This window comes from Coturnix japonica, chromosome 2 (genome assembly GCF_054131305.1).
Source record: "Coturnix japonica strain WE chromosome 2, WE-NBRP24, whole genome shotgun sequence".
In the NCBI taxonomy this organism is placed as follows: Eukaryota; Metazoa; Chordata; class Aves; order Galliformes; family Phasianidae; genus Coturnix; species Coturnix japonica.
Window position 1 is genome coordinate 12,172,759 of NC_140664.1, and position 13,656 is coordinate 12,186,414.

At 37.9% G+C, this 13,656-nt stretch overlaps 1 protein-coding gene across 16 annotated transcripts in view; it reads left to right on the plus strand.

Moving 5' to 3' along the window:
- The window catches only part of ENPP2 (ectonucleotide pyrophosphatase/phosphodiesterase 2), a 65,879-nt gene that overhangs the window by 28,594 nt on the left and 23,629 nt on the right, over window positions 1-13,656 (plus strand). For 14 of the 16 annotated variants that reach the window (XM_085539377.1, XM_085539369.1, XM_085539370.1 and 11 more), the window contains exons 9-11: window positions 6,094-6,149; window positions 8,243-8,308; window positions 8,978-9,050. In XM_085539377.1, the coding sequence (XP_085395503.1) occupies window positions 6,094-6,149; window positions 8,243-8,308; window positions 8,978-9,050 (195 nt within the window). Of the gene's footprint in view, window positions 1-6,093; window positions 6,150-8,242; window positions 8,309-8,977; window positions 9,051-12,556; window positions 12,582-13,656 lie in introns of those variants that run through there. The other 2 variants (XM_085539375.1, XM_085539376.1) reach the window with 1 other exon arrangement.

Below are 13,656 nucleotides of genomic sequence, written 5' to 3' on the forward strand. Positions count from 1 at the left end.
ATGATTCCCTCTCTGCACGTGGAGGAAATACATGCTTTGCATTCATTATTTGCAGAATCAAGGAGGTGTGAAAATGAGCTACTAAAACTTAGGGGGTAGAGATTTTTATGGGAGGAAAAGTTCTCTCTCCTCTATGTGGATTAGATTCATATTTCTAGTTCATTTCTAAGTGAATTTCAAATTATTTTTTACTATTTTACCTAAATATCACATTGATTAAAAACTGCCAAAGAAGGATGGATTATCAATGAAAAGACAGTAAGATTAAGGGATAAAGAAAGAAAATCTTGCCTGCGTATTGCAATGCGTTATTCAACTGATCCCTTTTAGTCTTGGTCTCAAAGTGTAGTACACAGCTTTGGAGAGGTACTTGGTTAGTACAGAACAGGGAATTATTATCTAAAACTGCCCGCCTTCCCCAGGAAGGAAGAAGTTGTTACTGGGGTCCCAGCTCTACATTATAGCTAAGAACTGCCTTGAAGAGAATGTCATTTAACGTTAATCATTCCTAAAATACTTCCTTGCTCCTCGATGAGTCTATTGTATATGGTTTGTTAAAATGTATAAGTATATATATGTATTTGTTAAATTACTTGTTCTGATAGTGAGCACTTCGCTAGAAAGCAGCCAAACTAACACATGACATCAGTGGGATCTGACAAATGAGTAGTTTCATGTTTTCACACAAGAAATTGCGAGAAATTTGAGTGTTAGGGAAAGGAGAAGGAGGGAGCAGGTAGCTTTGGAAGTGCTCAGAGGTCCTCTAACTGCTTGTGAGACTTCCTGAAACCTGTTTTTCTGACTTAGTGTATAACTTTTATTTATTATATAAGCTTAAAACCACCTTGTTTTTTAAAAGAAAAAAAAGTGTGTGACAGGAAACAGCTGCATAACCACTCCTTCTTGTATTGCTACAGCTTCTCACAGAAATTGTGAGCATCAGAGCCCCAGTTCTCAAAGGAGAAACTAACTTCACTGCTCATTTTTCATGATGCTGAGACTGTTTTCATCCAAGTAACTTCAATCACTGAAGTCAGCTGCCTAAATTAAGACTCCAGCTGCCTTTGGCTTCTGTTTAGCAGTAGTTTTCCACATTTTGATTTGGCATAGTGAGTTTAAGCTTGCAATACAGGCAGTATGTTGATTTTCTCAGTGATCTTTCATGATCCTTAGAAATAATCCTTTGGTCTCCTTAAGATCAGAAGATGATAGGTATAAAACTGAAGCTTTATCCTCATAAAAGCTGAAGTTAATGAGGATAGAGAGGACTCTTGAGAAGGCTGTCCAGCTTGTATGTGAGTTTGCCTCTAAAAATGCCTCAATTTTCAGAAATATCTTAATTATAACATCATAGAGGGTGGCTTAGGGCACCTTGTATGACACTTTGCTTTCACTTTTAGCATTTGTAAGAAAAAGGGAATATGGCTAAAGCAAGGCCTGTGGGAGTCATTACTCCAATTTTACCTTGCTGGCAGGAAAAGTGAAAATGATGCAGGAAGGTAAGCCTGCACCACTCTTGTTTATGTTTGTTTGGGAGACAGCGATCATCAGTCCTAGACATGGTAGGGATTTCCCATTCATGCATGGCCTCCTCCCAGTTGCAGTGGTGTCTGTGCTACCTCCATTCCTGACATGGGTTTCCTTCCCTGGCTGGCAGCTGTGTTTGCTCAGCTCTCAATGAGGCCTGCCCCTTCTGTTGGCCCTGACCTGAGGTGTGCCACTGCTGTTCTTGAATGATGCAACAGGATGCAGGCAGACCTTGAAAATTTATGTGCATTCATTTATTCACAGAAGATTAAAAGTAGGGAGATGCTGTGCTGTCTGTGAAGGTTTTCAAAGACAATTCAACAGCCATGTTGAAGAACTCTGTAGTGTCTGTGCAAACACATGTCTAGCAATGCAAAAAAGGGAGAACTTGGGACTTGTGTTTTGTATAGTGCACTTCTACCTGAAGCACTGCTTAGCCTCTCTGTTTTTGGCAGTAAATAAAGGAGAAAAATAAAGAATAATTGTAGTCTCTCAACAAAGAGGATATACTTAGCTTACAGTAGGTGTCTTGTGAGAATCTAGTTAACCATGTATATCATGTCTTGAGATGTTTACCATCATACTTGAGTTGAATCAGTGGTTCTGTAATTTACCAAATTCAGATATCCTCCAATTCCCAATATGACACAGTATGAACATGGTATGAACACAGATTAGCAAATATTTGATTTGTATATATATTTAATTTGAAATATGTATTCCTCTCTTATTTGCTTAAGCAATTTAAATCAGAAATATGGTCTTTTTGTAACTTACAATACTCTAAAATTGTATCCCATCTGAAAGCCAGAGATTCACATCTGATGTAGAATTTTGTAGACATCTGTTTAACTAACATTAGCAGTTAAAGGCAATGTGTTTACATATGACAAATAAATTACATAAGTTCACAAATGGAACTGACCTTGCAATGGGTAACGTAGTGCACTTTATGATAAATGACTGAACAGATGTGACAGATGTGTTTATAACACATTGCATATACATGCTCAGTACTGGAATATCTAGGATTAAATAATTTAAAGACTGTGACTCTAACCAACAGAGAGGAGTTGAGATAACAGTTTTTATTTAATTCTTGATTTTGACTGTTCCATATGGACATCACCAAATTTTTTCTTTTGTATTGTACACTGATTGACTCCGTAGACTCATATTAGCCTGGAAGAAGCACGAATGGCTTGCACTCTGTCTTGAAAGTCAGTGAATTTTATTTAATGACACTGGGAGATGTTCACTGGTGATGAGGCTGTAGTAACAATTTGCCTTGCTTTTCTGCTGGAGTTAATATCCTATAGCTGAGGGTAGGAAGTAAACTTGTGGATACCCACCAGCTGTTCCAGCTGCCAGTCTGTTAACTGATTTTAGCTATTCAGTAAAGGGTGTGGCTACCTGGTGGGCTTCTGATAGAGAAATAGGGCCTGCCATCACTATATTCTGTCACAGCTCCAAAACACACTAGAAGTTTGATTTAAAGTTTGATTAATGTAGGTGAAAACTCCTTTACCTGGATGACTGCTGCTGCTTCAATGAGTACTGTAATATCATAGAATCGTTAAGGTTGGAAAAGATCTCTATTATCATCTAGTCCAATCATCAACCCATCCCTCCCATGCCCACTAAACAGTGTCCCTCAGTGCCACCCCTATAGGTTTCTTGAATGCCTGCAGGGACAGTGACTCCATCACCTTCCTGGGTGACCTGTGCCAATACTTGACCATTCTTCCTTAGAATGAATGTACCCTAATATCCAACCCAAACTCCCCCCTGGTGCAGCTTGAGGTCATTACCTCTCATCTTAAATGATGTCTCTGCAAATGCTTTGTTATGCATAGTGGCTTTAGGTATGATGGTGAATCATACTGGGACTTATTATTTTATTATTTACAGGATGTCCTGTAGTTTTTCTTGTAACTGTGGGTTCAACCAGTCTCTGCCTGGCAAAGTCGCAAGGAAGTCTTTTCAAACTTACTTCACAGATGTTGCAGATAGATATGGACCATATGACTTGTTGGTCTTTGCTTATAACAGATCACTGACAGAGGAAAGAAACAACAACAATGCCTGCTAAGGTCACCTCGGAGAGATTGTCAGACCCTACAGTCTTATAGAGGAGAAGCCTGAAATAGCAGCACAGAACAGCCTCAGCTGCTGTGGGTGGAACTTGGCTTGTTTCTTTTAGTTGACAAGATGCAGACTGGACCACCTGTATGTGTGCAGTCCAAAGCATTAGAAAGTCAAACAGATGGTAAAATCCTAAAACTGAATTTCCTGGACTTAGTTTATTGGTACCGTCCCAAAGTTATCTGCAAAATTATTTAAAGTTTGCGAGAACACAAACACTTTCAAAGAAAAATAAATCTGCTGCAGCTCTGGAGGGACAATGGTTTTCCAAGTACAGCATAACCAAAGAGCATAACAGCAGTGGAGCTGACACTCGTTATGCTAAATTTATACTTGACCTCTCTCCTCTGCTGTGGTAGGATTCTGCTCTGGGAATAAATCTAAACTGCAATGGAAAATGTATCTGCTTTAAATGTTGACCCCTTTTCATGTGGGAAGCCCCAGAACCACTAATGAGTATGGAGTACCTTCTGTCTTAGTGTGATACAGGGTCTGGGTTGGAGTTATATACCCTTTGCTGACATACATGACACAAACAAGCTTGTGGATATGTCCTTGCATTACAGTCAAACCTCTGACTACAGCATGCAGACTCCAGCTTGAAGGCACCTTTTCTCATCTCTCCTCACATTCACCTGCATCTTTCTATCCTGTCAGTCAGTGTTTGTCCATGAGCATTCCATAACAGTCACTCTGTTGTTCAGTAGTGTCCTGATTCCCAAGTAAAATCATACTCATGGACTTTCTGCTCCTGTTCTTTTTGCATTCATTTAATAAATAGTCGTTTCTGTAGCTACCTTGGACATATTCTTCCATGAAAAAGAGGATACATTGCCAGAATATTAGGATGTAATGAAAACAACTGTTTTTTTTATAGCTGTGATTTTAAATGAACTGGATTGAGTCCTGTCAGATTTGAAGGAATAAAAGATGTAAAGATAAGGTAGGAGGTATGTTCATGGCACTAGAAAGGAAAACAGGATAAATGTTTCCATAATTGTGAGCATAACAATATCCAAATTTAATTCCCATTAACTACAGCCTCAGTGTGGAAATGATCTTTCATTAGGCTGTGCCAGATTTAATTCAGTTAAGGCTAATGCATGAATAATTCATACATGACATTTGAATAATGCATGCCCAGATGACAGTTTATAAGTAAGTGCCTGTTAGAGCAAGGTAGAGTGGTCTTGAATGTATTTTGAAGAGGTGATTTAAAGTAAGCCAAAGATTTTTCCATCATTAAGGAAGGGATCCATGTTTTGGCTTAAATGGCCATGAAATGACCATATTGTAGAATGTGTAAATAATGACATGGGAAAGCAATTTTCTAGTGTTATGCGAAATATTAGCATTTTAGTCATTGCTGCTTTTGAAATAAGTTTTAAAATAATTTGCTAGATCCTTGCGAAGAAACTCAGTCCCACCAGGCTACAAACTGGCCTTTCTGATACTCTGTCATTCTCATTCCCCTGCCTTCTATAGGTATGCTTAGAATAAAATGAAAAGAGAAAGAGGCAATGAGGATAACTACAGGTACGATGTGGCTTTCACTGAAGAAAGACCAGACAAACCAAGGCTATGCTTGCTTGAAAAGTATTAAACAGGGTAGAATATAGTTGTGGTTTCCAAAATAATGAATCTTTTATGGAAGTGGGAAGAGAAAGAATTAATAACGTGTTTTCCCATTATGAGAACAGTACCTTAAACCCAGTGACATTGCTAATTTTAAACCAAACAAAACTATACTCATACACTGTGTATCTGTAATGTAGAACATGCTGCTCCCAACTACTTTATAGTCAGAAAAATAGATGAGTTTAAAAAATGAATTCAAAAAACTCTGGAAGATTGTTTCTGTCATTTCCATCCGTCACCACTTTGGGTGAGCTCAAAGACTTCTATGGAGGAACGTGTTCCTTCACACTTTCTTTTTACCACTACTCTGTTTTATTTTTTTATAGTCCTTATCAACACATTATTTACTGATGGCTACTGATGGTAGAATACACGCAAAGGGGTTCTTTATGTAGACCCTGATGAGTATTGAGCTGTGTTCTTTCCTAGCTGAGTATCCTTCAAAACTTGAACATTAAAGAGCTCAGGTGAGGTATATCTGATTTTTGAAAATTAAATGGGGTGAAATAGTTGAGAAATTTCATTCCACATATCATAATGTTTTCCATTAGAAGTAATAAAGATATTTAGGGGTGAAACTACAGAACATCAGCTGATGCACTGCTACAGAGTCTGTGTAGGTTTGTCACTCCACATGTTCAAATTAGGGATGGAAGCTAAAGCCTGCAATTTTTATTTCTAAGCTCAGGGTAGAAGAATGTGCCTTGAAAACATTTTCTTTTGATTTCACAGGGTCATTAAGGATCTGAACACACTCTAATCCTCTTATATTTTCCTCATTAGATTTGGATTACTGCAGCCAAGCAAGGGGTGAAAGCTGGCACATTCTTCTGGTCTGTGTAAGTGCCTCTGTTTTCTGGAGATTTGTAACTAATAAATCTGAATTAATTCAGTGCAAATGTTTATTAATTGTTTTCCTCACTCTAAACATTCAGTAGCTGCTCAGTTGGAGACTGCACCTGTGAGCCTCTCATTTCATTTCTCAAATGATTCTCATGACTAAAGCTAACTCTACAGTTTGATAAAGGTTTATACACTGATACTTGGCAGGTGTTTGAACTAAAGAAGAGTGACTGTCAAAAACTACTTTCCTTCTGTGTTGTTTTGCCTCCTCAGTATTGCTGGCAAAGTCTTCTAGACTTCTTAGTGTTTGTGCAAGACTTTCATTGTCCTCACATCATGTGATATCAACAACCTAATTCACCCCCTCCTTTTACATTCCATCCTGGCCTTTGAATAAGATACCTAGTTCCTATTTTTTAAGAGATAGCCTTGAGGATCTTTGCTCTTTATTCTGTTTTTTAATAGTTCTGAATTACTTTCCCTTGTCCCAACTAAGACATATTTTCCTCACTAAAAACGAAGGGGTTTTAATAACTTCTGAGTTCTGAGGAATTCAGATGTATCAGTCTCTCCATTTCCTTTAAGTGGCAAGATTACAAGAGTGAAGAAAATGGTCATACTATCAAGATTAAAAGTACTGATGGGATTTGCTTATTTTTTGGTTCCATTTTGAACAATATTCTTTGATACTCTAAATATCATCAGCATATGGAGGAAATAATAAATGTAGAGTGTATATAGCTATATACCAGGCAGAGTTTTGATCTACTTCTCTACAAAGCACAGACATTTATGTAATACCTAAGCATTACAACTACATAGTAATCATAAGTACCTTGGCTGATCCATATCTGGGGATATATAAAGCATTATGGAAAGTAACCAAGGCTGTATTGTAAATATCTATGTCTGTAGGAAGAGAGTGATTCAGCTACTTTACATACAAATGAAATATGTCTTCCTTAATACTGTATTATTTAATTTGGAGTATGGAATGCTTTTGGTGAAAAAAATCTGTAAAAACTCTTTTAGGGACACAGTGATGTTTAAACACTTCTTTGTCTCAAGTGATGTGTTTTTTAATTAATGAACATTTTTCAAATTAGGCAACTAACAGATTTCAAAACAGCAATACTTAACATTATTCTGCCTTATGATATTTCTTTCTCTGCAAATTTTAGCATTATTTGTCATTTTTATAATTGTTCTACAAGTAGAAGTTTTCAGTGTAGATGGAGAATGGCAGCCAGTGTTGTTGTACAAGCCATTAAGTCACTTGTTTCAAAATGGCATCTGTATTTCTTCATCAAATACACTTCCAAAGAATGCTGAATTTGATCTGCTATGGTGAATCCAAGATGGTTGTACTTGACTCTTTTCTTGGGATTCTGCAATTGAATTTGAAACTACTGTTGCTGTAGTATTAAAATACTTGTATGGTCACTGATCAGCAGAGCTTTCTTAAGATGAGATATTTTGAAATGTAACAGCTGTTTACAAGTTTAGTTATTCTCATAGCAATAATTTGGCCTCAGCAGCCAAGTGAGATGTCTCAGGAAAACAGTGTATTGTGATTTATCTGTTCTGCAGAGGGAAGTTGTAAATGTTGTGCGAGTCACCATGTTGATGTTTCAGATAGCTCTGGTTGATTTACACCAGCTTAATCCTGTTTGGTTACAATGGGAGTTTTTCCAGTGTCTGTAAGACTAGCATTTGCACTTGTACTGACGTGAGAAATGTCATGGATTTCACTCATGCCAGCTATCCAATGGCAGTGCATAAAAGCAGTTCATTTGGGTTAAAGATACCAGAATGGATCTTTAGTCACTGCTATTTGAATAGTTTGGTTTTCTACCTTCAGTTCTGACTCCAGTTACGAGCTATTCATCCAATTTATTTGGAGATCAGAAGTGACTACTTGCAAAATAAGAATCAGTACCAAACAAGAAACAAGATGCAGTATACTAAAAGGAAATGACATTATTATGATTGATGACAGCCATGTTAGAATCAGTTCATAGCAGGTCTGTTTTGTTGTTTTTTTTAAGGTCGGATAAAAAAGCTTATTTTTTTATGTTTTGTGGCCTAGGGTCATCCCCCATGAGCGCAGAATACTAACAATACTGCAGTGGCTGACCCTTCCGGATAACGAAAGGTAATTCAACCTGCTGTTGTTTAGTTACTAGCTTATACTCTCTTCAAAAATAATTGCAAAAGAGCAAGGGGAAGCTTAATTTTGTTAAACTATCATTGATTTGGGGATTTGTTTTGATTTGTTTTGAATGGTTGGCTTTGTTTGTCCCAGCCTTTAACCATCTCAATTTTGATTCTTAATAAGTGTATGGTATGAATTTCTTTCCTATCTAGAAGCATTTAATTGCATGGAGTAACATGGATAGTTCTTAGCCTACTGAGTCTAATATGGTTTAACAACCCTGTAGACAGTGGCAGTTGCAGCATTGGACCCTGAGGACAGGGAAAATTTTAAGATTTTAATGATGGCTATTTTTTCCATATGCAAGTTTGCACACGCTGCTGGCTGCTAAGCTCTGGAGGGCTACTGTTGTGATCCTGCTTACAGAACTAAGAATGTGTGTGTCCTCAGATGGTACCCTGGGTGCCTCTCGGCATGTGTCCTGGGACTTAATCAAGCTGTAGAACAATTAATTGCTTAATCATACCATGGAAACATATGACTGAGAAACAATTCTCTTTAAAGCCAACTCTCATTGCAAGGTTGGCTTGATTTGGCTTGACCTGGCAGGTTTGGGGCTTTTTGTTGTCAAATGAAAGCTGTCCTGAACAAGGCCTTTCTTTCTTTCAGGCCTTATGTTTATGCTTTCTACTCTGAGCAACCAGATGCTGCTGGCCACAGATATGGTCCTTTCAACTCAGAGGTTAGTAGAGATTTTCTTCTGTAGGAAAAGCACACATCTCAAATGCTTTTTTAGAATAACTGCTGCTGTTGAGAAGTAATATTTTTAGCAACTTTTTTCACCCGTTTCTGTAGTATGCATCACCTCTGCCAGAGAAAGCAAAACTATTGTCTAAGGATTTATCTTGTGATATTTAGTTCTGAGAAGGAACGGCCCGTGCCTTTCGTATACTGTTTCCCTTTGTGATATGAAAATGCAAATGGAAATCTCTCTTTGGCAAAGATGAGATTATAATTGGGTGCGACGACAGAATTTAATGTTCCTCAAACAGTTTATCCTTCTTAAACATAATAAAACTATAATGCAGAAAATACTAAGGAAAAATGCAGAGAAGAGAAAGGCTTATTTAAAGCTAACAGCCTGCAGTAGCCAAAGTAATAATTCTAGTCTGTCATGAGCTGTAAAAAGCTGCTATTTCCAGTTTCATATAGACCCTAGAGGATTTCTGATAGTTTTGCCAATACTATTCCCTCAGGGCTGGGCTGTTGAGTTTGGAAAAGATTTTGAAGCATTGTAAGGTATTTTAAAGAAAAATTAAGAAAATTTTAAAGAAAAAATAAAGAAAAAACTGCCAAACACTGCAGTAGTTTAACCCCTTGTTTGGGATTCAGATTGCCAATGAGTACAGCTTCTCTGCCAGCATGGTCCAGGTTACAAGAACTTAAAGACTGTGTGGTTGTCTGGGATTTGTGGAGAGGGAAAGTAAGTTCTGTGCCCAAATGTCTTACTGCTTGGGGTGGCTGGGGGCTGAACATCTGGCAAAGCTCCTCTAGTCTCAGTAGAAACATATGCCTGTAGGTTGCAGTCACAAGACTTCAGTTTTCATATGTGCTTTTTAAAGGGTAAACAAATGTTTTCAAATCTTTGAAAACTGAAGAGTAAATTTACCCTTTGGAAAGTAATACCAATCTTCCTGAGCCATCAGTTACCAAGCAGATGTTTCTTACTTGTTTGCTATACATCTGATAACTTCCTGTACTGGAGAACTGAGCGAAGAGAAGCAACATTAATCTTTTTTAATATACTTGAATTATTTGGGACTATTTAAACAAATTTACAGTGATTGTGGATTTGCTGTGAGTAGCATCCCTGCTGGAGCAGCTTTAGCCATGGTCCTAAAAGGACCATTAGCTGTGAGGAGCTAATGCATCATTAAAACACCATACTGGACAGGAAGATAAAGTCCATTTTATGGATATCCTGAGGTTAAAATCTGCCAACACTCCTGCTAAATTGATAGGCATTGATATGTTTTCTTGTTGTCTTCTGACTCAAAACAGGGGAGGTATCTGACTGGGTCAAGCAAGGGATGGGTAATGAGAGCTGTCTGGTTCAGATGCAGTTCAAGGATACAATAATTAATGATGCTTTATAGTTCCTCTTTTTGAAGTACTGCAAGTGTGTGGCTTATGACTGACAACTGTAATTTTATTTATCTGTAGACAACTGCTTCCGTCTGAGCAGATTTGTGAGGCTTTCCATGGACTTAAAGGACAATATAAAGAAGATGAAATTGAATTTGTTCTTTACATTCCAGCTTTTAACAAACTAGTTTAGCACTTTATGCTGAGTAATGTAGATTCAGATTGATCAGAAGTTTCTAAAAAACGAGGTGTAATTGTATAATCATAGGAAAAATCCCTATGAAAGCAAAAGTCCCTAAAGGCCTTTATTGCTTGGGGGTTCTTCTGGATGGTTATCTGAAGGCTGACATCTAATTCAAGTACTTAATAAGCATGAATTAACAGCTTATGAAATTTTTACAAATCAATTGACTTGTGCCATTTGTGTTAAACATTAGAAGAGCTTGAAATTGATTTCTAGCAAATCAAGAACAGACAGTTTAGCAGATGAGCATGTGTGGGTTTGGAGTTCAAAGACTGGCCACAACCTTCTGAATGGAAGTTTAAGTAAATCAGTACAGCTGTATAAGTATATAGATGCTGAGATTTCTGAGGGATCTCATTCAGGACAGAGAAGCTGGGAATTATTTTATGTTGTTTCCCTTGACACTTTGTTTTCAATATTATTTTTAGGAGCTACAAAATTTACGTGAAACAGCTGGGAAGGAGTCCTCAAAGGGACCCTGTTCAGTTGCTTCCTAGATACTGAGAGCATGACCTCCCTATGCAGTCGTTCTTTCCTTGTATACAGCTGGCAGTGGATGGACAGTTGGAGTAACTCTAACCACTTCATTTTTCTTCATGCAAAGGCAGATCAGGCCAACACTTATGTTTGAAACAACCCTATAACAATTATCTGCTATATTTAAGATAGGCTTTTTACTTCTTGTTTTGAAGAGTCGAAGTTTCATGCTGAGCTTTTGTAGCTGCATATGGCAGCTTGAGAAATTGTTTCATACCGCAGAAAGTCCGTTAGACAATTGGGTGTTTATTAGAGCTTCTTATGCCAAATAATATTCTAAATGTTTTTCAAATGTATAATCTTGAAGGTTAAATAGCACCCACGGCCAATAATCTTCAGCTTCCAAACTTCAGCTGATAGCACTTAGAGCTTCAGAGGATGTACACAACAGCCTATGTACAGAGTTAAAAGCAAGGATTAAAGGGAATTAGAAGCATTTAAGGTCTATTGGGTGAACTGCCAGCGTTGTTGGTATAAGTGGAATACATATTGTGGTCAACGTGCACTACACTAACTTCGCATGTTCTCTAACATTATGAATTTCAGTGTAAATGGAATTGATTGTCTAAGTAGAGTTTTTTGTTTGTTTGTTTGTTTGGAGGGAGGGACATGAATGAACTTCTCAGGAATCATAATAATGGATTCTGCTGCATTTTCAGGGGCAGTTATGCAAGTTATCAAATACGTGCTTGCTCTTCATTTACTTCTGCAATTTTTTTTCTTTCCCTCTGTGCTTCTGCAGTTGAATTCTGGTATGTTGGTCCATCTGGGTCAAGAAGCAGAGCTTTGGCTGGCTAGTTACTCTTGTGATGTTACAGTCCCCTTCTGTAAGCAGGGAGGGATTTGTTTCCCTCCTCCATAACTCTTCTGACTTTTCAAGCAAAACTAAGATTTGGCTGGTTAATAAGAACTTGGCTTTTTTAATTATTATTATTGTTATTTTAATCTTAGCTAACTTTTATATTTGAAAATAAAACTTCTAGATGTATACTACTGAAAGAGCTCTAAAACACATTGAAATCTGGCATTGCTACACTGTTCCTGCTGCTCCTCTAACATGCTGTCTTGAGACGGCCGTTGTCAGTGTTCAGACCTGGGTCTCCTACGCTCGCGTATTTCTGGCATACTGAAGCTCTGTCTGAGCGCGTTCAGAGAGAGTAAAATGAGAATCCTTCCTTTCCCTGCCGCTCCTCTCATCAGGACTGCACAAAGCTTGAAGCGTTTTAAAAACAGAAAACTCTGGTGCTGCTTTATTAAAATGCCTTTCTGGAGAGAGACGAATGAGACTGGACTAGAATCTCCTTTCCAGCTGCTTGCCTTGGAAGCAATGAAACAGCATGGCAGATGGTAACATCCCCTTCCTCCCCTTCCTTTTTTACGTTGCTCTGTTACTGAACAACTGTGAGAAGCTGACTAAACACGTAGAAGTAAAATACCATCATAAACCACCGACTCTTCTCAAGCCCACTCAGCATGCTCCGTTGTGTGCAGCATATCTTAGTAAATATCTCCTTGTAGGCATCATCTGTCACTGCTTTGTATGCAATCCTGAGCAGTGCCAAGAGCCTGTGACTCATGTAAAGCCAGTGAGAGTGGTAAGGTTTTAAATTACAAGTGAGTTGATTAATGAGATGGTAGTTTTTTACCAGTTATGTCTTAAAAGGTTTTTCCCCTTCTGTTAGTATATCCAGATATTTGTGCACTTATGAACTGTTATCCACTTGAGATATCATTCCAAAAGTACTAAGAAAGTTAAATTTTCAAGTTGCCCAGAAAGCTGCTAACGAGGCAGGTGCTGCTTTCAAAGGCTCTGCCACTAATAAATATGCCCTACCAAGCTGATAGGAAGGATGCAAGCTCCAAGCTAACCGAGTCTCACCTTTACCGCTTCATTCTGTAGAACTGCAGTCCCCAGTACTGATTAATGGGACTCTGGTGATTTCAGTGGGGCTTATAGCCTGGCACACAATGCTAATGCTACTGATGAGAATACCGTCACCTATTTGACTAAAAATGTGCATGAAAAATCTTGCAGAAAACCATTTGGTCTGGACAGGCACTAGTACGGATACCTGAAACACCCCCCAAGTGAGATGCATGTCCACCTGCCTTCTGCCCCAGACAATCATGACATTTTATGCAGAGATTTTTACTAAAATTGAAACTAAGTTTACTTCTGATAATACTAATGAATTGACTCTTCATCAGTTTTGAAAAATAATACTCATAGCTATATATTTGCAAAACCAGAAGCCCCCCCTATTTTCTGAAACACCAATTTCATTTGCTTTTATGCCATCTGCTCTTGTAACTGCTGTTCTGCTTTTGGTACAATTTGGTGTATTCCTCCTTAAAGAGAGACAGATGCTAAATTGTCCAAATGCCTGAATTTTTGATAAGGCCTCCAGTTATGCATAAGGAT